General features: G+C 37.5%; 1 protein-coding gene across 3 annotated transcripts in view; it reads left to right on the forward strand.

Moving 5' to 3' along the window:
• The window catches only part of HDAC9 (histone deacetylase 9), a 385,328-nt gene that overhangs the window by 174,343 nt on the left and 186,760 nt on the right, over nt 1-24,225 (forward strand). For 2 of the 3 annotated variants that reach the window (XM_057406208.1, XM_057406209.1), the window contains exons 7-12: nt 8,698-8,826; nt 11,570-11,685; nt 17,394-17,516; nt 19,420-19,467; nt 19,907-20,117; nt 20,518-20,735. In XM_057406208.1, coding sequence (XP_057262191.1) covers nt 8,698-8,826; nt 11,570-11,685; nt 17,394-17,516; nt 19,420-19,467; nt 19,907-20,117; nt 20,518-20,735 — 845 coding nt within the window. The remainder of the gene's footprint in view (nt 1-8,697; nt 8,827-11,569; nt 11,686-17,393; nt 17,517-19,419; nt 19,468-19,906; nt 20,118-20,517; nt 20,736-24,225) is intronic. The other variant, XM_057406210.1, reaches the window with a different exon arrangement.

Below are 24,225 nucleotides of genomic sequence, written 5' to 3' on the forward strand. Positions count from 1 at the left end.
ACATGTGCCCAAAGGAAGACACCAGTGCTTACTTAACACAGTAAGAAGGAACAACAAAAAAAAAGTGTCCTGATTCGCAGCCCTTCTTTTTCTTGACTTCTCTTCCCATTAATCACCAGACATTTTTAGCTTTCCTAAATTCACGTGAGAGGGCGTAATGAGTAGTAAGAGGTTTTAGAGAAGAAGCTTTCACATGCAATTGAAGAGTGAATCTGACGCAAACTGTTGTTAACAGCCTCTTCTGGATTCATGTAATGACCAAGCCAAAACAGAGTTCAGCCCCTGGGAGCCAGCAACTCTAAAGAAATGTAATACCATTGTAGCTACTGTGCTGGGCTGCAGTCATCTCAGGTCTGTCAGGGTTCTATAACCTCCTAAGCTGGGGGTGAGGAGGGATGTCCTGTCACTCTAATTTAGCTCCAGTTAGAGGAGAAATATTTTGAGATAGCTTAAAACTGAAAAAAAAAAAAAAAGAATGGTAGGGGCAGGCTTGATGACACTTCAGAGAGAAAAGAACTTGTGTAGGTATACTTTGGTATCGTGAAAGCAGTCGGAGTCTCCACAAGGATTCAACAGGAGTCATCACCAGGATGACTTCATCATCATAGACTTCCCTGCAGAACCAGGTTGTTCCTCTTAATAATTGTTTTATTTAACACTTACTTTTAACTGCAGGAAGGGAAAATGTTACACGGGGGTGATTCTTACTCATTTTCAAGATGACCTTGATATGAAGTTTCTTCACTATATTTCTGTTTTAGAAAAAACGCCACTACCTGTATACATACCACTTTCTCTCTTGCTAGTAATTGCTCTGCTGTGCTAGGTACTGAACCTTCTTGATGGCTAGACTAATTATACAATCTACTGTCTTCCCCTTCTACTACCCAACGCATAGCCAAAATTGAATTACAAAGTTCTGCTTTATATGGTTTCATAAAGATTTTTCTTATACAAACTGTGTATGTTTTCAGAAATGTTATATAAGTTACCATTAACAAGTAGCTTGTGTAACTTTTTGATAAGCAGGTAATCAGATACTAGGCACCTTTTTGACTTTTGAACCTAAAGGAAACAGTTTAAATAAGGAGCAGAGAGCGGTCCTAAAATCTAAAGCATTATAAGAGCATAATGTCCATTGAAAATGAAATGGAATGGTTTTAATGGGCATTTCAAAGTCTATTCACTCTGGATAAATAAGTTAAAAATATTGCATAAAAATCTGAGACTCTTTGAAGCCAGTAGAAACTGTCCTGTTTGATTTCAGTGGGACTAGTGTTTTTCTTCCACTGTATTAGGTCAGGGACAATTGAAAACTCTTAGGAAAGTAAACAAGAGCATCTAAAAGATGGCAAAAAGAGAGAAACAGAGAGAGAAGCTAAAAGTGGAAATCACATGGTATTGGATCATCCAAAATAGAAAACGTTAGTTAGTAAAGATTGCACTTCTCCAAACCCCTGCAAAACATAGTTTCACTAAAAAATGTGTTCAAACCCACAACTCAAATTAAGGGGTTTAGCTGCCAAATAACATGTTCTGGCTAAAGCTAAGTAAGTATTACAGAGCCATTCATGAACAATGGCATAGGCTTTGTACTTTGCTTTTGATTTTCTCATGGGAAAGTAATATAAATGAGAGTGATACCTCCCTGTTGGCTTTAACTGTTAGAAATGCAAAGCATGCTGAAATTGTACATAATTCTCTTCCAAAGGAAAGGAAATAGCATTTCAATGGTTTTCCTCAGTGTCTCGTTGAGTTATGGTGGTGCACAATTATTCTTGTTAAATTACTCTACCAGATGGAAGGTTACTTTGTATATTTAGCTAATTAAGTTGTAGGGGACTGGAATTATATCCCAGAGCATAAAGAACCTATCTAAAAGTGAACTTGTTTTAATTCAGTTTCATTGTGGGGGTGCAGTGTCAATATCTAATTAAGACTTTAAACAGGTGGGTGTTTTCTCCTCACTTAGCTCAACACAGAGAGATCCTTTCCCACAGTCAACCCTGCCTATAGAAGTTAGACAAACAGGTTTTGGAAGTCCAAACAACTTTGGGCCAGTTTCATCCTCGTTTGTCTTCAGTGGAGCTGAAGTGTCTTCCTACTCTTGAGCTGAACTTGGCCCATAGTTCTCATCTTTTAGGAAAGCAAGATATACTGTGTTTTAGTTGCTTTTGTTTTCCTGGCATCCTGTACCCTTGTGTTGCCTTTGGACAAGTCTAAAGAGTATGCTTTATCAATCTAGACCTGTCCAGCTCTCATCTGCTGATGACATTGATGCCCTGTTAAACTGGGGGAGAAAGTGATGGTGTCTCATCATAAATTTCTGAATGTTGGTGAAATATTACATTATACTTGTTGCCTGAATTATCACTGCTGGACATTTTCCTAGATTAAAATATGTGGGATTTAATCCCCCTATTAACTGAATCCTTCTTGTATGGGACTTAGGGAGCAACATAATCATGAACATGATTATTCTGTAAAAATAAATCACGTATGTAAGGGTCAGATGGTGACCCTGTGAAAATCTTGACTTTTGGGGTTAGGGGATTATCTCTGGCACTTCTTCAGTGAAGAAAATATTTTTTAATGTGCAAAATTAGTGATTCTGTGGATGTTGGAGGAGAATTTAGGCTGAAGAGTGGGATTTGCTATATTTGCAGAAAGCATGTTATTATATTCCCATCAGTTCTTCCCAGCTAGAACTGACTGGTGTATATAGTCAGAAGCAGAGGTGAGAATAACCAGTGGAGACCTAACCAGAAGGACTGCCAGTCATGTATATCTAAATTGGGTTACTACTATTCAAACAAGAGATGTCCTCTATTAAATGGCCCATTTCACCTTCTTTCTCCTTTATACCTCCTGAGAACTAGTATGTGATTTGGCTCCCATAAAATGAAAATTAATTTTAAAATATCTTTGTTCTTTTACTCTATGTTTCAAGACATTATAGTATTATTTTCTTTTTAATCCCCTTTGTATTATTGGAAAAGAATATTAGTTTGCATGGAATAAGATTAAGATGAACATGGCATAGCAATGATAGTCATGGTTTCAGCAGACTTGACATGTAGTGGGGATTTAAGAGGCTTGGTGAAATCATGGCCTCGTTGAAGCCACTATGTAGCCCAGTGGTGCAGATGCAAGGAGCTGCTGGTTTTGTGCTAAAGGAATAGAAATTAAGAATTATATAAAGAATCCTGTTCTTTTGCCTCACAGATTACATGCAAATACCAACAGGAAATATATTGAACTGATTAGCTTTTCATTAAAAATATAAAGATCTTTAATTCTGGCTAAATGCAAGCAATACACTAATTCTTACATCTGATTCAATAAATCATTCCCAGAAAGGTAATGCCCGTTTGCATAGGTAATAAACCAGAAATTTTACATTTCATACAGACTGCAGTGAATAACAAAATTCAGGTATTTAAAACAGCTTCAGGGAATATTTAATTTTTGAACCTTCTTTAGGAAATCAATGAAAATTCGCTAATCTTGTTACATAGGCTTCCTTAGCCTGCAGAGAGCTGAAGGGCTGTGAGATCCCCTCTAATCTAATTAGGTCTTTTACCACGTGTTTCACTAAACCTGTTTTTTTATTTAGGGAATGAATATTTACCTTAGTCTGTATAAATAAAGCATTCTACCTTTAACAAAAGTAAAATAAAGCAAAGTACTAAAGGGTTTCACATATGACCAACAGTCCCCTTAAAGTGAATGGTTGTATAGGAAACAGTTTCAGTGTATGCCGAAAACATATTAGATGATGCAAGCCAGAAAAATAAAGTGTCTCCATCCTGCACTGCTGTATCTGGTGCTCCCGTCTTGTTGAGACCACCCAGTGGTCAGGTCCATGTAGTTTTTGGAAAAGCTTTAGAGAGCATGTGTAAATAGCTTTCAGTATCATGAATCTAATTTAAAACTCTTTCACAAGTGGCATTTTAAATCACCAGAATTTAGAAATCATTGAACCTACAGAATTTTACTATATGCTTGTATCTTCCAGTCTGTCAGGCAGTGGGGAAGATATCCACATGTTCATTGTCCAGTATTGTTTTGCACTGGGATGTGGTCTTCTGCAGCAAATGTATGAAAACAGAAACCACTGCTCATCTGGCCCATGCCTAATATATTCAGCTATGTGAAAGTGGCTGAAACAGTCTGTGGCTGCCTACAGGAAGCCAGAGCAGAAGTGAGAAATGCCATGCAGAGCAGACTATTTACATGTCTGAAAGAGCCATGTGCAGCAGAAGAAAGGCTGAGACCATCAGGTCTCCACAAAACACTGAGGAAGCTGGAAGCAGATTTGGTCCCTGACCTGTGTTCTCTGCCTCTCTAGCTTTCTGCCTGCCTTTGGTTGCATTCATGGTTCTGGTGAGGAAACCCAGATTATCTTCTCATCCTTTCTTATGGTACCTAGGAGCATCTTATGCTATTCATTCAGCCTGCATCACTGCGGGCGAAAGCGGGAAGTTTCTCCCTAGCTCATCCCCCTCAGACTAGCTGCCAAGGAACCTTAGATGTGCCTCTTTTGGCTATTTCATGATGCAGTAAGTATAATGTGAGGTTTGATGTCTTGATTTCCACGTCCTGGCATGGCATAGGCTGCAGGCTGCTTTGTTATTTATGCATATCACCACAGTGACTGGGAGCCCACAGCATGGACCAGGAACTTGTTCTATGCAATAGAGCCAATGAAATGAGAATCTCCTCACAGTATGTTTTCTCCCATTGTGCTCCTCCTGCATCAAGTGAAATTACGACAGGGATCTCAGAGTTTTCTCATTATCCACATTCGGTATCTTCTTGAAAATTCCCAGTTGCCACAGTACTAGGAAAACTTAAAGGATGAGCCGCTGGTATGCTGGCAATACCACCATTGTGCTAACCAGTACCATCTCATTATTTTCTTTTGTACCTCTGATGGTCTGTACCCATACATCATTTCTTAGTTCTATAACTTAGACTTCAAGCTGTCTTTGGCATGGAGTGTTTTGGTTGTGTGTTGTAAAGCGCATAATGCTTATCTGTGCATGTGTCTCTAGTTACAATAGCGTTAAAAATAACAAACTGTGTGGTGTGAAAAAAGGATTCCTTGACTATGTATTCGTTTATTGATACTTGTTAGGTACAAGGTGGAAAAAAAACAATTGATTACTCATGCATGGAATATAGCGTAGAATATAATCAAATCAATGTAATATGTGACCCTTCACAGCTTAAAAAAAAAAAAAGACAGCCAAGGAAATAGAAAGTAACAGTGAAGATTTACTTCTAGTTCATGAAGTCTTTGTTTCTTAAGTGTTTCTATTGACTTATTTGCGTTAAAGAAGTTCAAGTTATTGTTTCAAAATGATCTTAGTGATAACAGCTGGTGCCATGTGCATTAGGGAACAATTTATTTCTCAAGTAAGATCTGAAATTTGCCACTGTTGCTCATGCTGTTGTTGAAATCTTTGTAGCCAAATTTAGCATCATTTACCTCAACTGCCCCACAGCTTTTCTGATCCAGCCTGCCAGTGAGGAAAAGGAAATGCTTTCAGTTTAGAGCCTTTCAAACTCTGGACAAAAGCTCACACAGGTTTCCTATATATGGCTTTAGGCTCAAGATGAGGACCTGCTCACTATGCACCCTATCCCACCCCCCATTTCCTGCCTGGGTTCATTAAAAGCTGATTTGAAGTTGGCGCACACTCTTCTGATACAAAAGTAGTACTGTGTTCCAGGAACCATCAAAAGTAGTGCATTATTATCTTTTACATTCCCTTCATGTGTGTGTGCTCTCCCCATGCACAGAAAGGATTTTTAGCCCTTCTTAAATATCTCTGTGTACTTAATAAAAAGAAACAATGAAGCAAAGCCCTATCAAAAAACACCCTAAGCTCATTTGGGAGCAATCTGCCCCCAGGCTGTATTCTTTAATGCTAGTATCTGCATATTGGTAATATTAAGCAAAGTGAAGTATAGCGCTTAATGACTTCACCAAATCATTTTTCTATCTCTAATGTTTGTGTTTCAGTATCGTGTTTCTCAGGGAGAATAGTTTTCTTTCATCTGAGCAATGATTGCTGTTGTGATGAAATTAATGTGTACCTATATAGAAGCCTGTATATTTTCCATTTTTAATAGTACAGGTACTTCTTTCCTTCTATATGAAGTTGCCATCAAAGATGAGAAAAATCATTGAAATGCTGTCTTTCTTCTTCATCTAGAACCAAAATTCTCAGTTCTGTAGATAATTACAAATCATGCCAAAGATATTACAGGTAACCAATCCTTGGGTTACCTGTGATATCTTCTGTTGTAGTTTAAACTAATACTTTCTGTATCTTTCATACCTGTTTCCGACTTACAGTCATTTAAAGGGTAATACCAGTTCATTATTGCCAGCACTGAAAAAAGAATAAGCCAGGTAATAACAGTAAGACTAAATAAGCCATATTAGTGCAACATCTCATTATTCCAAATTATGCTGCAGTTACATAAACAAAGTCATTTTCAGGCTAGTCTTTCCTGAAATCCACTCAAGTGAATTGTTCAGATGGGTTCAGCTGAATCCTATTAAGATCGATGATATGGGCTTTAATGGCCTTCAGAAAAAAATAGCTGTGTCTTTTTGTTTTCTTTGCAGCAAAGCACTCTCAAATAGTATATTTTCCCTTTCTGCAAGTGGGAACTGGTGATTACTTGTTCCAAAGTGCTAAATGTAGTAGAAGTGCAAGGAGTTGTGGAACAAGGAGGCAGGGCTAAAAGTGACCACTTAGACCAATATCAGATCTATACTGGTTCTTAGCAGAATTTTAGATAAATGGCCCTACCTGCCAGCCTGGTGCCATGAGAACGTGCAGTCCTGTTGAGCTTATCTGCTGTGCTCCTGGCCACTTGATCTTGGTTTTCTCTTGTCTCTGCCGTTCTTGCACCATAGTCGGATGATTCAGTCTGCTATACTTGCAGGCATCTAACCTAGCAAACCCCACCTCATTCAGCACCCCAACACTTCAGAGAGGCACTCTTTCCTTTCCTCAGAAAGGGGAGATATGGGATGTATCTTGTATGGGGTGGAATCAATCTGGTTTTGAATCCTGGACCCCAGTGGGTTGCTTGGTGTACAGAAATTCAGCCACGTGCATTAATTATGCTGCTGATTCACTGTCTTGGTTAATGTACACCGTTTCTTCCAAATATCCTTGTACCTGGTGAGACTTCTGGTGAAAGCATGTAGTGTAATCTTAGCCCATTGTTATATTTTATGTTTTCAATTTCATAGCAAATGGTATCTTAGACAGCAAACAAGTCATCTACTCTATTGCTAGAACCATTAGTCTTAACACTGTTAGTAAATAATAACAAATTTCTTGTTAATATTTTTATTATTAAAGATATCTAGTGTTGTGCTAGCCTCTGTATCTTGGTCTGAAATGTACTCAAGGCACTTGGGAGGGAGCGCTTGCCAAGACCAATGCAGTACGTGACAAAGGCTATTGCACAACTGCAGGTGCTACAGGTTACAGCAGCACTTTAGCAGAGGTGCAGCCTCTTTGCTCTCGAGCAAGCATTTCTAACATTGTCATCCCTAAGGAAACAAGCGGTACATCAGGAAAAAGATGTGCAATATTACATTTTGGGCAGGGACTGGAATTAGAAGTGTTCAATTGAATTCCTGCCCCAAAGTGACAAAGAATAAAATGCTGAAAAGAATGAAGATTTAATTTATTTGTTTTTTTCTGCTAACTGGCTCCTTGTTTGGGGCTGGGCGTATGCCTGTATATAAGAGAGAGAACTAGTACCAGTTTCCAATTCTCTCTGTTTTGAGATACTGCTTAGCCAAGCCTCAGTTTCAGAAAGGGAAACATAAACAACTTCTATTCTGCAGTTATCTTTCACTAGCTCTTACCAGTCGGTTTGATACAGGGTTTACTTAGACGAGCAGATAAATGAGTGTATGAAACATTTGAGCATGCTAAAAATATCATAAAATAAAAAGCACAGCAGAGCTTCATCTCTGGCCTTCATATGAAAAGACCTTGTCCTTTTAGAAAACAAAGGTGGAACTTTCCCAAGGTGCATTAAATATAATCCTGGTTTTTCTGGGAATCAGTCCTACTTCTTCATTTTCAGAGTGTATATTTTTCTGTGTAAATGTACTTAGGACACTGTCATAAATCTAGTTATTCGGCGTGTTACTCAGAAAACATTGAAGTTCTGGGCCTAAAATTGCTGACCAAGAAATGTTCTGCCAGCAAGGCTTGTTGTAATTTATATTTCTAAGAGCAATCAAGAGGCAGCAATGGAGGCTTCTCTCTGTTTCTGTCACCAGACCATAATCCAATTAATTATAAGGTTCCAAGTTATAAGCTGTATTTCTATCCAAGTTTTCACCTACATGAGAGATAAAAATGATGTAGAATAAAAGTTGCATTCATCTCTAGTTAATACTTATGATATTAGCAATAATTAATGGGTAACTTCAAAGCTGAAATGAGATGAGAAAAATACTGGGATCTGAAGCTTTTTAGCTCTCTTCCTCTCTTTCCCAGCCTACAGTCTAATATGGAGTTGTATGAGGAGCAGCAGGGTGGCTGGGGAGAATGTGTGGTAAAATCAGATGAGAGAAAGTCAGTGGTGACTGACACAAAGCAGTAAGTTGATTTGTAATCATTTATTCTTTTTTTTTTTCCTTTGCAGCTTCAGAGCCCAATTTGAAGGTACGTTCAAGGTTAAAACAAAAGGTGACAGAAAGAAGAAGCAGTCCTCTACTCAGGAGGAAGGATGGAAACGTCGGTTCATTCAAGAAGCGACTCTTTGAGGTGACAGGTAATTAAGAATTGAGAAATTCTGTATCAGCTGCAAGTGCTCATGGAACAGTAGTGGTATTTTGGAATTGAAACTGTTTGCTAAAGAAAAGGTTATATCTTTTTTTCTGCTGAGAAAGAAAAAAATGAATGGTTGCATATGAATAACTTGCAATCTACAGCTTTCTACCATTTACTAAAAAGTATTGTACATTTGAAAACCATACTTTCAAACCAACTTGGAAAACAGGACCTTACAATAGCAAGTACGAGAACAAATAAATGGTAGATTGTTGGTAGCAAGGGACATCAAAGGAGAAAACAAGATTAGCCTCTTCCCTTAAATTGCATCTTCTGTACATGGACAACATTTTGGGTCTTGTGTCTGAGACTTCCCGTCTCCCATGGAAACTCCAGATGCTAATAGCAGTCACAAAAATACTGTCTGCTGTTAGTTAATCAAGGATGTTTTGGAATCCTGTATTTGGCCCTCTTTCTCTAGTTTCTCTTGTTTGAAAAATATCAAGTTTAGTTGGTTTCAGTATGAGGGCTCACTAAGTTTTTTGAGAAGAAAGAGTTGAAAAGTTTAAATATTCAATGACATATTGTTCATCATAGCAGATAGTAAGTATTCTTAGTAATTCAAAGGGAACTTTTAGCATGTAAGAATACAGAATATGCATATGGGTGTAATTAAAAGGGGGAATAAGGCAAAGTAAAAATCTGTCATCGAGTAATATTAATTTTTAGTATTTTTCCTGCCATTGAACTTAAAAAGTGACAAGGTGAGTGTACCATGGATGCTAAGGCTTTCTCTCACATATTTTATATTGAGTAATGGTAATTTTTTTCCACATATATTTTGCAGAATTTCCTAAACAGCTATAGTCCTCTCATTTTTAGTCCTTAGGATTAATATGCTGCCGAGCCTTACCTGTAGATTTGAAAGAAAAGAGCATTTACAGTGTTTGGTCTCATTCTGACATTTCTTGCTTTGACTCTGCATCTTTGGTAGCTTCATAGCTTGTTCAATTGGTGTTACAATCAGGCCATAAGTTTATGTAACCAAGTCTGTCAGACATGTATCTGAATTCGCTTGGCATATCAGAATTATGTCATTCACATCAGTGTCCGCATACATGCAGTTCTTGTGACAACTTTCCACAGTATGTCATGTGTAGAACTCCGACATGGATGTGAATGTAAGTGTGAAAGCAACTAAATAAGATAATTTCCCTATAAATTATTTCCAGATTAGCAATTTTTACAGCTAATTTATTATTTCAATTTGCTGAAACTCTTACAAGATTCTTATTTTCCACTTCCTCAGTTTTAGCTGATTTCTACATATTTTGTACACTCACAAAGTATAAAATGAAACACTTATCCCAAGAGGTTTATTCTGCAGCCATTGAAAGAGCAGACTCCTGAAAATAAATGTGTCCTCTTCCTAATTCGAAGCCTTACAGATTGCTGTTATCTTTATTGTTACCAGCTATGTGACATTTTGCACCTTTCATAATCAAAATTTCCCTGATCAAACATTTCTGGTCAAAGCCTTTTCCTCCTTTCCTTTTCTTCTTTTTTTTTTATATTCCTTTAACTGAAAAAAAAGCCCTTTATTTAGATGCCTAACTGTACAGAAAGTGCTATTGTAAATTTTAAAACAGAGAAGAAAGAGTAAGTTTGTGTTTCTTCTATAAAAACTAGCAATAATATGACGCAAGAGTTTTAGCTGACAATTAGATTAGCTGCATAAGAATTCACTTCAGTAAATTGAAGTCACTTCAGTAAATTGAAGAGTAGCAGGTCCAAGAAACAGCTAGGAAATCTCCTGGTAATTTCAGACACATTGGGATTATATTTTTGCATATAAACTGAGGCAGAAAGAGTGAAGAAGCAAAGAAGTAGCTATAGAATATTTACAGCCACATTTAGATACTAATTATTTGAATTTCTTAAGTGCTTTAATTTGAAAGCTATTCCATTGAAATAGGTTTACTTCTACTAATGCTGTGCTCTTCCATCTTTAACCTTGTTAACTGTTTCCATTACATAAATTTAATTGGTATCAGAGTAGGATTACAGTGGCAACAACAGCATACAACAAAATTATCCTCTCCCCCTTTATCTCAGCCAGAACTCAGGAAATTTTAAATCAAGATAACATACAGCCTTTCAAATGCTATTTCAAGACTTTTGTATACTGTAACTATTCCTTCGTATTTGTGCCAAAGACGTAGTGAAAGTGGTATATATTTTGCCATTACTACTTGTGTATGTAACGATTAGTCCACAATGGCCGCATCCACTTTCTAAAAAGAAAGGGAATGGCAGTAGGCCTCATGAATTGATGATGTGTTATCATGACCTTTGCAAGCCTGCTATCTCTGTCATTGTGATCTCTTACAGAGGCAGGATTCTTTGCAATTAAAAGGAAAATCTGTTCTTTTTACTCATTACAAGTTCTATGCCTGTATCTCTGCCTGATACTGTGTCCCATCTTTGTGGGAAAAATAAATACTAAATTGTTCCTTTATGAATCAGACAGATCAGCAGGGGAAAGACCAAGAATATCTCTCTCTCTGTTAGCTCCGTAAAAGAAAAAACAAAATAAATGGAAAATGAATTAGAAATCTTTAATGTAAGTAAATAGATTCTTTTCAAGAGACAAAAAACTCCAAGCCTGTGCCATTAAAAGTATGTAATTAATCAAGTGTTCCTTTCCTAGTCTGAAATTCAGGTATGCTTAATCTGCTTTTCAGAATCCTCAGTCAGTAGCAGCTCCCCTGGATCAGGTCCTAGTTCCCCGAGCAATGGTCCCACCAGCAGTATAACAGAAAATGAAAACTCAGTTTTGCCATCTAACATTCAAGCTGAGGTAAGACTCTTTATTTGGTATAGATAATTTCTCAGGTTTCTAGACTGGAGAGATTTGAAACTTCACTTTGGTAGTGCTCACTAGCAGAGTAATTGCAGAAGTCATAATTATCAGGGATACCAGGACACTACAGGCTGACATCAGATTATGTTGTGTACAGGATACATCTTCATAAATGAGATGCGTGTTCAAGAGGCTGGCATATATGAGATGCATGTTCAGGAGGCTGGCATCTATGTGATGCATGTTCAGGATACCCTTCAGGAAGAAAATTGCAAATAAAGGCAGCAGCAGTGCTACTGGAAGAGGGAGAGTGAGCTGTGGAAGGAACTTGGAAGCATCTGTTGCCGAACATTATCTTTTCGGATAACCTGAAGAGGTGCACAGTGTTGAACACTGATGATGAACTTTCACATGCAAAAGGGTGATTTAGGCATTGGTGACCCTGACACATGCAAGTTAAGGTGATCCCAGGTTCAGATGGATTCTAAAGTAGATTTGCTTTATTACCGTATCGGAGTTAGGTGACTACATCCTTTTTCATATCTGCCTTTTATTTTACTGTACCTCAGTATCCTTATCAGGGCCAGTACTGACATGCCAGGAGTCTTGAATACTTTTTTCTTGTGAGGTTTGTACATGGAAGGAATCTGAACTGCTCCATATTCTGTTTCCATACATATGTGCCTATCACAACAGCTACGCAGATGGTAAATCAATTGTGATAAACCTCATTTAGCATAGATGACATGCCTTAGTCATTGCTTTCCGTGGCAATATTGTAAAGGGACAGTAAACACAACTAAGAGAGAATCAAATTCCACAATATTCCGTATGCACATACTTACAGGAATTCCTGCTTTGGTGGAAAAGTTTTCTAGTAATTGTTGGTTTATACAATGTGTGTTAATAAAATTGCATTAGAAAATATGATTTAATAGAGTTTTAGCTAATGGAGCTGTTTCTCCAGGTCAGTGGCAGGACATCACCTCAAAAAAACCTGGAATGGGCAGTTCAACCTCCAGCAGTGACTTTTCCCCATAATGAATTAATTGTGTGTGTGAACTATGATCCAGGGGGCAGGTGGGTGACCTCTGCACACTGATTAGTAGCCTCTCTCTGGCCCGTAACCAAAAACGAAAAAAAAATTGCATTGATGGCTAACATGTGGTCTTGCCTCTTAGCCCCCTGTATGTGATTGCAAAGAAATTTAAATGATGCAGAGTAAGATCCACCATTTGGATTAGATAGGATCTTAATTCAGTGGAGTTAAATGGTATATTTTAGTATTGGGAATGCTTTAGATAGAAATTTGCAATATGTGGGTGTTAGTACTCTATTAAACAGGAAATCTTGTCCAACTGGATTGTTTATTGACTTGAAGATACTACAAAATGCAAAGGGAATAACATCTCAGACTGATGTACGGTGCTTGTTAGTTTAAGTGTTACAGTTTCTGGACATTTTTCCACAGTTTGGAACCACCATCAGAAATGCATATAATCTGGTTAGGCTGGCAGTCTCTCTTTGGGGAGATTTGGAAAGGTTGTAGTAGCAACCATCAGCATTATATTGTGTTTATTAGTAGATCACTACATTGCATGTAATTTGCCATTACTGTGCCAGACAACAGAAGTTACAGTCCCACCATGCAATCACAGATACTCAACTGAGCCTAAAAGTTCCCTTAGAAGCTGAGCTCTACGTGCTGGCATTGGTCACTTAACTTGCTGGAAGTGTGCTAAGAAGCTGAAACTACAGAGTTCTATTTCTGAATCCAGTGGGGGATTTCTTTACCTCTCTGGTTACTTGACTTTTAATATTGTCATACTGTGGGCTGAAACATTTTTCCATAAATCTCAGCTTCAGTGCATTTTGATTTCAGTGGGATTTTCTTTGGTAGTTTAACAGCAGCCAAACTCCTACATCTCTTTTCTAGTCTTAGCATTAGCTGCCAGCTCTCAAAGGCTATATATCTAATCAATGTTTCATCAGATGCACCAAGTATAGAAGTTTCTAATAATAGGATAAGTGTTCCTAAATCACCCAAAATATCATTTGGTTTGCTGTAATCCTGCATGACTCACTTTGCTGTTGTTTCATAATTGTTGTTGTGGCATTTGCAGTAAGTGTTGTGCTCATATCTGAGTGGGTGGATAGCTGTGGTTTTCATGGCACCAAATAAAACACTTTTTGCTGAGGGAAAACAGGTTGCTATGACAGAGGGCCATTTACCAGTAAAACATGAGTCAATACCATAAATGATTACGCTCTAGTGCATGGACAGAATTAGGGCATTATCAGTAATGAAACAGATTTTTAAAGTATTTTTGCCATATCCATTTCAATAGTGAGACTTTTAAGTGGTTTACCCTCCAGAGCAGACAGTCTGGTGGGCAGACATTTACATTTTTTTGAATGAACAAAGGTGAGCTGCAAATGCTACATTTTTGCAGGTAATCTTTTACTATCACAGTTCCCTTAATGGTACTTTCAGTGCCATTTGTTAAAACACTGGTCTCATTATATGAAACTTGAAAGTTAAGCTTCAGATTTTAATTGCACCTTATAAATAAAATGCTGTTTTTGTTAGGCCCAGTTGTCTCCAGTATCTTCAAGGTTCACCACAGTAGCTATTTGTCTCTTGTAGCATGCCATACGCTTAGAGGTCACCTGCTGTGCTGGGGCTCAATCTTACGTGCATGAGAAATGCAAGCAGGATTGAGCCGCTGCACAGCACATCCCTGGAGTTCAGAGGGACAGCTTGCCTTAGTCATGTAAAATGATTAATTTTAGCACTCATGGCCTGGTCAAAAGCCATTGGAGGCAATGGAAAGTTTCCAGTTGGTGTAAGTGGGCTTCAGATAATTTTTCTTTCAGTTGTGCTTTGGAGAGCAGCATTTCCTAGAATATCACCTGATTATACAGGAGATAAAACTGACATGCATGGCAGATAAACACATACTTGATTTGTGCAGCCCCACAGCACTATGTTTCTAATACTCAGCTCCTTGAAGTGATCTTTGCAAGTAGCCAGTGGAAAAAAATGTGTAGTTTTCTGACCAGCTGAGGTTTGCTTCATGTGCAAGTGAAGAGAATCTTATTAATTAAAGTAAAAACCCACAACACCCCAAAAGACTTAAGAGTGTAATTGTAAGCATTCAAAGCTATGACAACCTTACTGTAGCTCCATAATTGAGAAGTATCAAAGACATTTCCTCTTCCCCTTCTAATGTATAAATGTGCATATAAACATGCACACCTGACATAGGTGTTCCTGCTTCTCAGAAGGTCCCATATAGCACAACAGAGATACAATAGCTAATCATAATTACTTAATGATCATAATGCACTACTACGTTAAGTTATTGTACTGTATTTTAAGAAAAGGGTAACTGTTTACAGACTGTTTTAAGGGTCAGGAAGCAGGATCCACGTATGCAGTGAGTGAGCATATAGAGGAGCAAGTAGGTCGAGTTGCTCTTTGGGGTGATTTAGGTGCCAGTCTAAACAATCAAGTCTGCATGTAGGATGAGGACCGTAGCTCAGCCATTGTGTTGCCAAATGACACTGCTGGCAACTGCACCTTTTGCCACCGTTTCAAGGTATTGCCAACTGTGTGAAAAGAGAAGCGGCTGTTGGGGTTAAGCAGCTCTGCCTGAGCATATGCAGGACCCTGATCTATGCAGGTGGGCTACCAGGCTTATTTTGAGAGATGAGTTTTAACTTATGCTTAGGCTAATATTACCTGAAAATGTTTTTTTAATAGTTACCAAAATGAAAATGACTGATTATTGGCAATATTAGAAATTGGTTTAAATGTTCTTACTAATAAACTCCTGTTTTCAACATTAAATTCCCATGATTCTGCCTGATTAAACAATTGTGCCTTACCTTAATGTGGGAATGTGTTTTCCTGCTATACACCCTGTCACTGTTATGTTTGTTAATTCAGATCTGAGAAGGTAATAGTGACATACTGAAAACCAAAAAGGAAACATGCACTGTGAAGTGGCTTTATATAGATACTGCAGTTGCTACAAATTTGATTATATTCTAGGAGGCATACGAGCTTCTGCAGTGTCCTTTTGCAGTTAAATCTTTATAGTCTCCTTCAGTAATATCTCCATAGTCTTGATGTGGTTTTATTCATGGTCAAAGGGAGATGTTATCAAGGCAAGATACTGTTAGCCAGGAATTAATGTAATATACAAGTGAAGCTTCTTTGTTTCGTGTGCTATCTGTTGACATTCCCTAGGTACCAAAAGAAAATTACAGAAATAGGCTTCTACTGTTATTGTCTCAGTGATAGGTCGTATCTCCAAACAAACTGTATGAGGAAGGTTATGTTTTGGAATAACATCCTGTGTTTTTGTGCTTAACCACTTTTCATTGATGGTCTGAAGTTGCATTGTATTAGCACAGAGTATTTTACAGAGTTAATTGATATTGCAGGTTTGTCCAGGGGAAAATCTACAGCTCCCCACAACATGCTTGACAAGTTATTATATTTACTTTAGTCAAAGCCCGAGTGTGCAGTATCCCTCTTGGAGGTGGTCTATTATTGGAGTCCCATATGCTTTTTGTTTGGGAAGAAAGCAGTCACTGTGTCATACTGTTACACAGGGTATTCTTTTTCAAGGATGTTGTTCCCTTGGGGACCATATCATGCCAGAGTTCCTAAGTCTAATAAGACCTTTGTAGCTCTTATTGTGTTAAAGTTCTGGGAGGGAAGCAAGAGTTAAACAGAAAATGTAATTCAAGCAACTGTACTAGACCACATGTTGAAAAACATGACTGTTCAAGCAGAAAGGCAAAGGCTTCAAAAAGATTCCTGTTGTGGTAATGTAACTTTTTATGTTTCTTCCCAATGAATATAGAATGGAAAGACAGAGGGTGATCTTTGTAGAATGTCTGGTTTTACTTGACAGTAATTAAAACTACATCAGCAATTCCATGTCCTTGAAAATTAAATCACAAGGCTTCAAAAGAAGTGTTAAAGATTTTAATTTGGAGGGAATTAGGAAGGCTATGAGGGGTATCCCACCATCGGAGAATGGTAGGATGCTGGTTTTGTATGCATGCATAGAGAAAGAGGAGACAGTACATTTTTTAAATGGTAGATGTAGCAATCTGCCTCACTTTCTACCCCAAATTCCCATGTCAATGGATGTAAATATTGTGCCTGAAATTTCCCCGTATAGTAGTCTGGGTAAGAAAATACATGGATTAGGTAGAAACATTTCATACCTTACAACAAAATTTATAATGACCACAGTAAAGTAAAGTTATAGTACATGCACGTATGTGACACCTTTCATTCTGCTAGATATGCTCCTTAATTCCTTGGCTAAATTCCCGCTGAGTTTTTAGTAGTGAAAGTGCAGGTGATGAGAAGAACCTCTGTTTTGCTGATGAGATGCTGATGAGAATAGAAGGTCTAGGAATCTCCAAGATTTCATTTGTTGCATGGAAACTTGATTTACTAACCAAGGAATAATCCATGACTGTATCAGTTGCTTTCTTAAGAAAAGAAATATCAACAGCCTTTTCACAGGGATACTTTTCCTTATCTGGCACCCCATTGAGATGCAAACCAACGCATGATACATAACTGGCTTTCAATGTAGCAGAATAACAAGGATGAAATAACCAAGATAAAAAAAGTTGAAGATGATACTTCAGTTGTTTTTTCCACTTTATTCCAGCATCTGGTTTCACAGCAACGGCTTTTTATACAGGATGAATCAGTGAACTTGCTGAGTTTGTACACATCCCCTTCTTTGCCCAACATTACCTTGGGACTTCCAGCAGTGCAACCTCAAATCAGTGTAAGTGACCAGCCTCAAGCCTTGTGTCCATTTTTGCTTCCAGAAAACCTGCTTTCTTACTATTCTCTTTTTTTTTTTTTTTTTTTTTATTTTAGCATTTTGGAACGTAAGCAATTCACAGTAGGAACCAAACTTCTCTTTGCATTGCACAATGTCTGAACATTTATGGGCACATCTTGAAAGAAGTAACTATTCTTAATCGTAAATAAGTGCCAGTGAGGAGCTTATCTAAGTACAGGCCACATGCGTTGCATTTATGGCTGCAAATCAGATAACGGATTTCAGACATGGTGAGAAGTATATGAGGAGATCATTTACTGTAAAAGTTCAAATTATATGATCGCTCCTACCTGCTAGAGTACAGCACCTGTAACTTTTTATGAGATTCCAGTAGCAATCTCATGTGGAATGGAGCATAGTAGGGGAGGAATCTAATATTCCTTCAGCTAGGTTTGTTTTTTGAGTTGTGTGCCATCAATCAGATAGATAAAGTCAGTGATATGTGAACGACAGTATTTTAATAACAAGTTCTATTCATGTGCCCTTGTTCAGTCTGCAGCAATTTAATGTGATATGTATGAAAACACAGACATGGTATGCATGGATATCCATGCTGATGGATAAGGATCTTTAGATCTAGACCATGTTACAGTAAACTATACGTGAAATCTGAGGCACAGAGGAATATCTGAAAATTTTTGCCTCTGGTTAAAACTTCCATTTTCTGATTTCTAGCAAAAATGCTAAAGTATTATAGAAGTCATGTGGTTGTTTGTGCAATGGAGTATAAATTCTGAAGAAAGTTTTGCTGGTTAAATTTTGTAGAAAGTAAATTGGTAACTTCTATAAAAATACAAGGGCTGTAAGTACAGCTTTCCATGGTGCAAAAAAAAATTAAATCTATACAGTCCACTGTGGTTTATAGCAAGTGCTACTTAATTTCTGTGCTGAACGTAGTTTCAAGTTAAAGTTTCATGTTATTTTATGGCTTTTTCAGTACATTACTGTTCTCACCAGTAATATATTGCTGCAGTCCCATATTTTAACATCAGATATAGAACTTTGCAAAGAAAGTTGCGTAAGCTTTAAATCAGTTCTGTAGAAGCCTTTCGTAAGATTTTTATAAGCGAATTATTGTTTTTATGGGATAGAAAAACTGAACTGACCATGAAAAGTAGTGCTTACTTTTCCAGACGATATCATCAAAAATTTCTTAGCTATTTCACAAAAAGTATAACTAGCTTCAAAGTAATTTTATGACATTAAAATTGAAATGAAAATATGTTTAATTTGCTTACTCAAATCATATGAGCTTTTGATGTGGCCAGCTAGCACCAAATATTACTTTTGGCATTAGGAAAAACAAAACAGCTGATTTATGCAAGTAATGTTTATTTCTGTTACCAGAATAAGCAGTCGCAAATTGAATGTAAAGTTTACTTTGGTGTTTGTTTTTCAGGGAAGGGTGATAGCAGAGTGTGAAGTAAGCATGCACCCAAAAAATATTAGTGAAAAGCTTGGTTTCCTTTATTAGAATCTGTGGAATTTAGATTGTCAGAGATACTGGTTTTACCATAACATACCATAGGCCGCTATCTGCAGCCCACAACATGCTTATATCTGTTAGGTTATTATTCTTGCTGTAAAAATTATTGTTCTGCTTTAGCTGCTTTTTTTAAGATTTATTTTTTTAACTAGACAAAGAACAAAGAAATGTAAAGTACATTTGCAATGCTGAAGGGCCAAAACTTCCAAAAGCTTTAAAACCAATAACTATGCAATTTATAAGGGCACTTCAAAATGCCACACACATGCAACAGCTCTTGATGGTTCTGTAGATGAGAGTTTAACTCTACAAATTTACTTTGCAAAGGGTAAAACTTATATTTGTGCTGTCCTTCAGGGAGTCAGGGAGTGCTCCAGGAAAAGTAATAGCTTCCCACTACTACAGGTAATTATTTTGTTTTACTAATTGGCTTGCTGTCTGATGGAAAGTTATGTGAAAAAACAAGCTTTGCCTCATCCAAACTCAATGGAAACTATTTCCTCTGATTCCCTATTTTCCTGTGCAGGAGGCTGTGGGAAGGTCTTGAGGAATTTTAAGGATAGGTCCTGTTTTTTCATTAATAATGTTCTAACTAGTAGTACCTTATGCTTTGGCTTTTACTACTGATTTTTTCCAAGTGGTTTCATTGCCCAGTTTCTCAGTGTTGCATTTAACTTGCATGTTCTTCCTCCCTTTTCATCTCACAGTCACAGTGTAAGATAGGGATGTTAACCTTTTCCTCTGTATGTGTTCATAAAGTATGACATAAGACCATCTAATCAAGCAGAGATAAACATGGCCAGGTCTATGAATAGCAGTTACCAGTGCCCTTGTTCTTTGACAGGCTTCATCATCATTCAAAGAAAAGCAGAAGGGGGAGACCCAGTCGCTCAGACAAGGAGTGGCCTTGGCTGGACAGTATGTGGGAAGCGTTCCTCCATCCTCAACTCATCCTCACGTTGCTTTGGAGGGAAAGCCAAATAGCAGCCACCAGGCTCTCTTGCAGCATCTGTTACTGAAAGAACAAATGAGACAGCAAAAACTTCTTGTGACTGGTAATGATCAAGGTTTCAACACAATAATAATTTAAGATGTTTTTAATGGCATTTGTATTCACATTAGATGTGATAATATAGATATTATACATCCTAACCATTGGGAAAACTGGAAGGGTGGGATTAAAAAGGGCAGCCTCTTTGCTTTCCCCCATAGTGATTCTGCTGCAGTCTGTTAGCCTGAAAGAATTCAGTGATCACAGGAAAAAGAAAATGATTACTTCATCACATTCTTTTGTAGCTGCTGAACTTCCCAGCATGGTGAGGCACGTGGTACACATCCCACTGCATCAGTGCTGATGCTAAGTTCTGCAATATACACCCCTCTTCTCACTGAAAGCTCTCTCCTATTAGAACTATGTTGTTTTTCATATTGGAGTGAAATGTCCCTGTTTTGCAGGAGCGGTTCCTCTTCATCCACAGTCTCCTTTAGCAGCAAAGGAGAGAGTCTCACCTGGCATACGAGCTGCCCACAGACTGCCTCGTCACAGGCCACTGAATCGAACCCAGTCAGCCCCTCTTCCTCAGAGTACTTTGGCCCAGCTGGTTATCCAGCAGCAGCATCAACAATTTTTGGAGAAGCAGAAACAGTACCAGCAGCAGATCCACATGAATAAGGTGAGTCCCCAAAGTAAGGAATTTCCAGTGAATGTAAAGGTTGAAAACTTATAAGGGAGTTTAGGTATTGGTGCCATGTGGTCATGGACAGTAGACAGGTTCTTGCACGGTTATCTTGTTTATGAACAATTGGTATATACATTTGTATAGTTCTTCATTTTCAACTTCTGAAATATGCTACAAAGGTAATTTTCATTCTTGATGTCAGCAAGAAAACAATTCAACAAAATAGTGTTCAGAGCATCTTACAGGTTTAAATTACAGGTGGTTTCATGTTGAATGGTAAGTGATGCCTTAAGGATTACTAAATTTCTATCCAACTTTTTTATGCGCACTTTTGAGTTTCAGCAATTTTTCCTTTCAGCTGCCTTTGAATTGTATTTTAAGCTTCCTCATTGTGGACTACTGTGTGCAGTAAGTATATAACTCATCTAAACACAACCAGCTGATTAAATTTATCTTTTTTATCAGCTTTTATCAAACCAACTTTTTCTCTGTAAGTCAGAGAAAGTTCGTTATCTATATGGTGCTATAAATTTCCCATATAAGGGAGAAGAGAAGAATGTGCTATTGTTAACATCTGATACAGAGTTAACTTGTGCCCCTCTTTCCGTGCAGGCTAACACCTTATTATGGGGAGGGAGGGGGGAGAATAAAAGGGACCATGCATTAATAAACAAAGAGCAGCAGAATCTAAATAGCTTTATGAGAAGCTAATGCTTCTACAACAAATATGATGCTGTTCCCTGCTCTAAAATGAAGATACACAACTAATTAAATGTTTTCATCTAGAGAATGTTTTTCTGAACTTACTCCATAGATTTTCAAAAGTTATTTGCTGGAGCTCCACTAGTAATTCAGAGATATTAATCATTCATCTTCAGTTGTCTTCTTTTATTTGAGGGTTACATAATAACTATATATAAGAGGCAGTGGCAAAGAAGAAAAGATTAAAAGCAGCGTTCATCCCTAGTACCTAAGAAAAAAGAAAGAAAAAAAAGTCAATCCACCTTACTGGGTGAACTTCCCAGGGGGTACTGATTCTTTGGAATCTAGTAAGAGTTCCCAACAAAATGAGAAACAAACCTAGAGTTTAAGTACATAGTTTGTACAGTGGTTTGGTTATTAAATCTTGTCTTAATTAGGAAAAATGAAGACCAGAAAACTTCAAAGTTCAGAGCTGATCCTTGCATGTTAACCCCTCTCAGCTTGGGTGTTTTGATTACTCAACTAGGACTCCAGTTGGCTTTTCTTTGAGTATGCATTCCATATGTTTAATCAAGATGGCATATGTATATCTCATAGCCTCAGGTTTTGAAAATATTTCACCTGCCCTCAATTGTCTGAAGAGAAAAGAATTTTTACCAGTAAAGTAAATCCCAGTCTTTGTGCTGTTTTTGTGTATTTGCTACAAACCAATCAGTTCATGCATTCCTCACAAAGCAAAGAACCCCACTGACATGTTTTTGCTAGATAATATGCTTTTTTGACACAAATTCTACTAAAGCATTTGGAGATATTTGCTTTGCCATATAGGTACATTTGCCCTGAATCTCAAAATTAAACTTGAGTCATATAAACGTATTCCTAGTCACACAGGACTAGGAATGCATTGTGCCTCACAAGAGATAGCCTGGCCAAGGAAGTACAAAGGCTGCAGTTGGTTTGGGATAATGCTTGTTTCAGTGATTTTTTTTCCCCCTCAGTTAAAGTGTAATGAAAATGTATGTTAAGAAGCATAACTCCCTCTCATACTTGAAATACTCTTTCAGTTTCACATGGTTATATGTAATAAAGAGATAAAACAATTCCTTCTTGTAAAATGTAGTGAACAAATTTTTATTCTCTACAGTATAGGCTATACACATATGCAGATAATAGAAATTTAAATTTATCCTTAGTAGCTTCTCAGTCTCCTTTATGCCTACTCCCAGAGCAGCTAGCCTTCATGAGGAGCGCAGCAACTCATCAGAGCAGCAAACACCTAAAGAGGAGTAGGATCATGGTGCAGCCACAGAAGCGGTGGGTTATCAGAGGATGAGGGTGATTTATCAGACTTTACAGTTTGCAGCATTTAGTTTCTTCTACAGCACCTTTCTCAGAAGAACCGTTCTGATGAATAGCACTGAAAAATTACAGTGCTGTAATTATGTATCTGTCCTCTGCAAGTATACAGAAAGCCAGGGGGCTTTATTACAAACTTAAAAAGGAAACCTGATTTTTAAAACCTGGAATTTAAGGGTAGCCCATAGATGAGAGAGTGAGAAAAGATCAAATCATGGAGTAGATTTTAAGTACTAAATTTAAAAGTATATTCTTTAACTCTTTAACTTAAAAGTTCAGATCAAACACCTGTGCCTACATAAGGTTTATGAAGTCCTCCAGCATGGTGGAATATACCTTGTTCTATCTTAAAACTAGCCTCTATTCACAGTTGAAGTTATTTGTTCATCATATAATTTGCATGGCTTTACAATCGAACTTAACTCTGCAAAGCAGAGTTACTTGAACCTTAAAACAGTAGATATTCTAGACCATGTAGCAAAGCAACCCGGTGTCTTCTCATTTCTTAGGACAAGTTTGGGCATTTATCAAGTAAATACGTACACTTGCATTTTCTTTTAGTCTGTCTCCTAACCTTCTGTTATTAGGCTGTATAATGAAATCTGCACAGAGGTGTAATTCCCTCCTTTTCAATCATGAAAAATATAGGTGGGGTTTTTTTTAATAAGGTATACTCAAATATTCTCTTAAAAGTTTTTTGTGTGAAATACCACAACCATTTTAAGCTATTTAACACTATGAAATGCCAGTTGATCAAGAGCTTAGAACAAGTTAGCATCTTTTTTTTCTTTCCAATTTCTCTTTCCTTTTTTCCTTATGTTTAGGACTTCGAATAATTAAGAATTTAATATAGTTCAGCTGAACCCACTATTTGAATGTTTGCCCTGAAATAAGATTATACAGCATGCACCAGCACTCCCTGAAAAGTGTTCTTGGTCAGAGCATTTGGGCAGATGTATAGGTGTATCTTTCTGTAACAAAAAAAGAGGAAGAGACCAAGTTTCTCTCCACCCCATTGGTCTTGTATTTCTCTTGTATTAAAAAAAAAACATTTATTTTCTTTAAGAAAATAATACATTTCGGCAGCAAGACAGTGCTGCTGTGAGGGTGATAACGAGCAAAATCTAACATAGGTCAGAGGTAAAGAATTCCCCTGGATTATTTCCATTCTGAAAAGAAGCAAATCATTTTCAAGAGATGTGCCTCTGTCCTTAATAACAAAGAAAAGATCCCCTATGGATTATTTCTGGTCAGCTGTCAGATGCCAGGCTTTTGATGTGGGAAACGGTATACCTCTCCACTGAAGTCTGGCATTTATACCTGCGGGATCTAGTATGCTGACCTTCTGAAAACATTCTGCAAATGTTCACATCCCATCCAAAAGTGGGTGGAAGCCCTCATTCCAGCTTTCTGGGGAAAAAATATT

Source organism: Pezoporus wallicus, unplaced genomic scaffold, assembly GCF_028554395.1.
Source record: "Pezoporus wallicus isolate ANWC-B61680 ecotype Strahan unplaced genomic scaffold, APGP_CSIRO_Pwel_v1 contig_5879, whole genome shotgun sequence".
NCBI lineage: Eukaryota > Metazoa > Chordata > Aves > Psittaciformes > Psittacidae > Pezoporus > Pezoporus wallicus.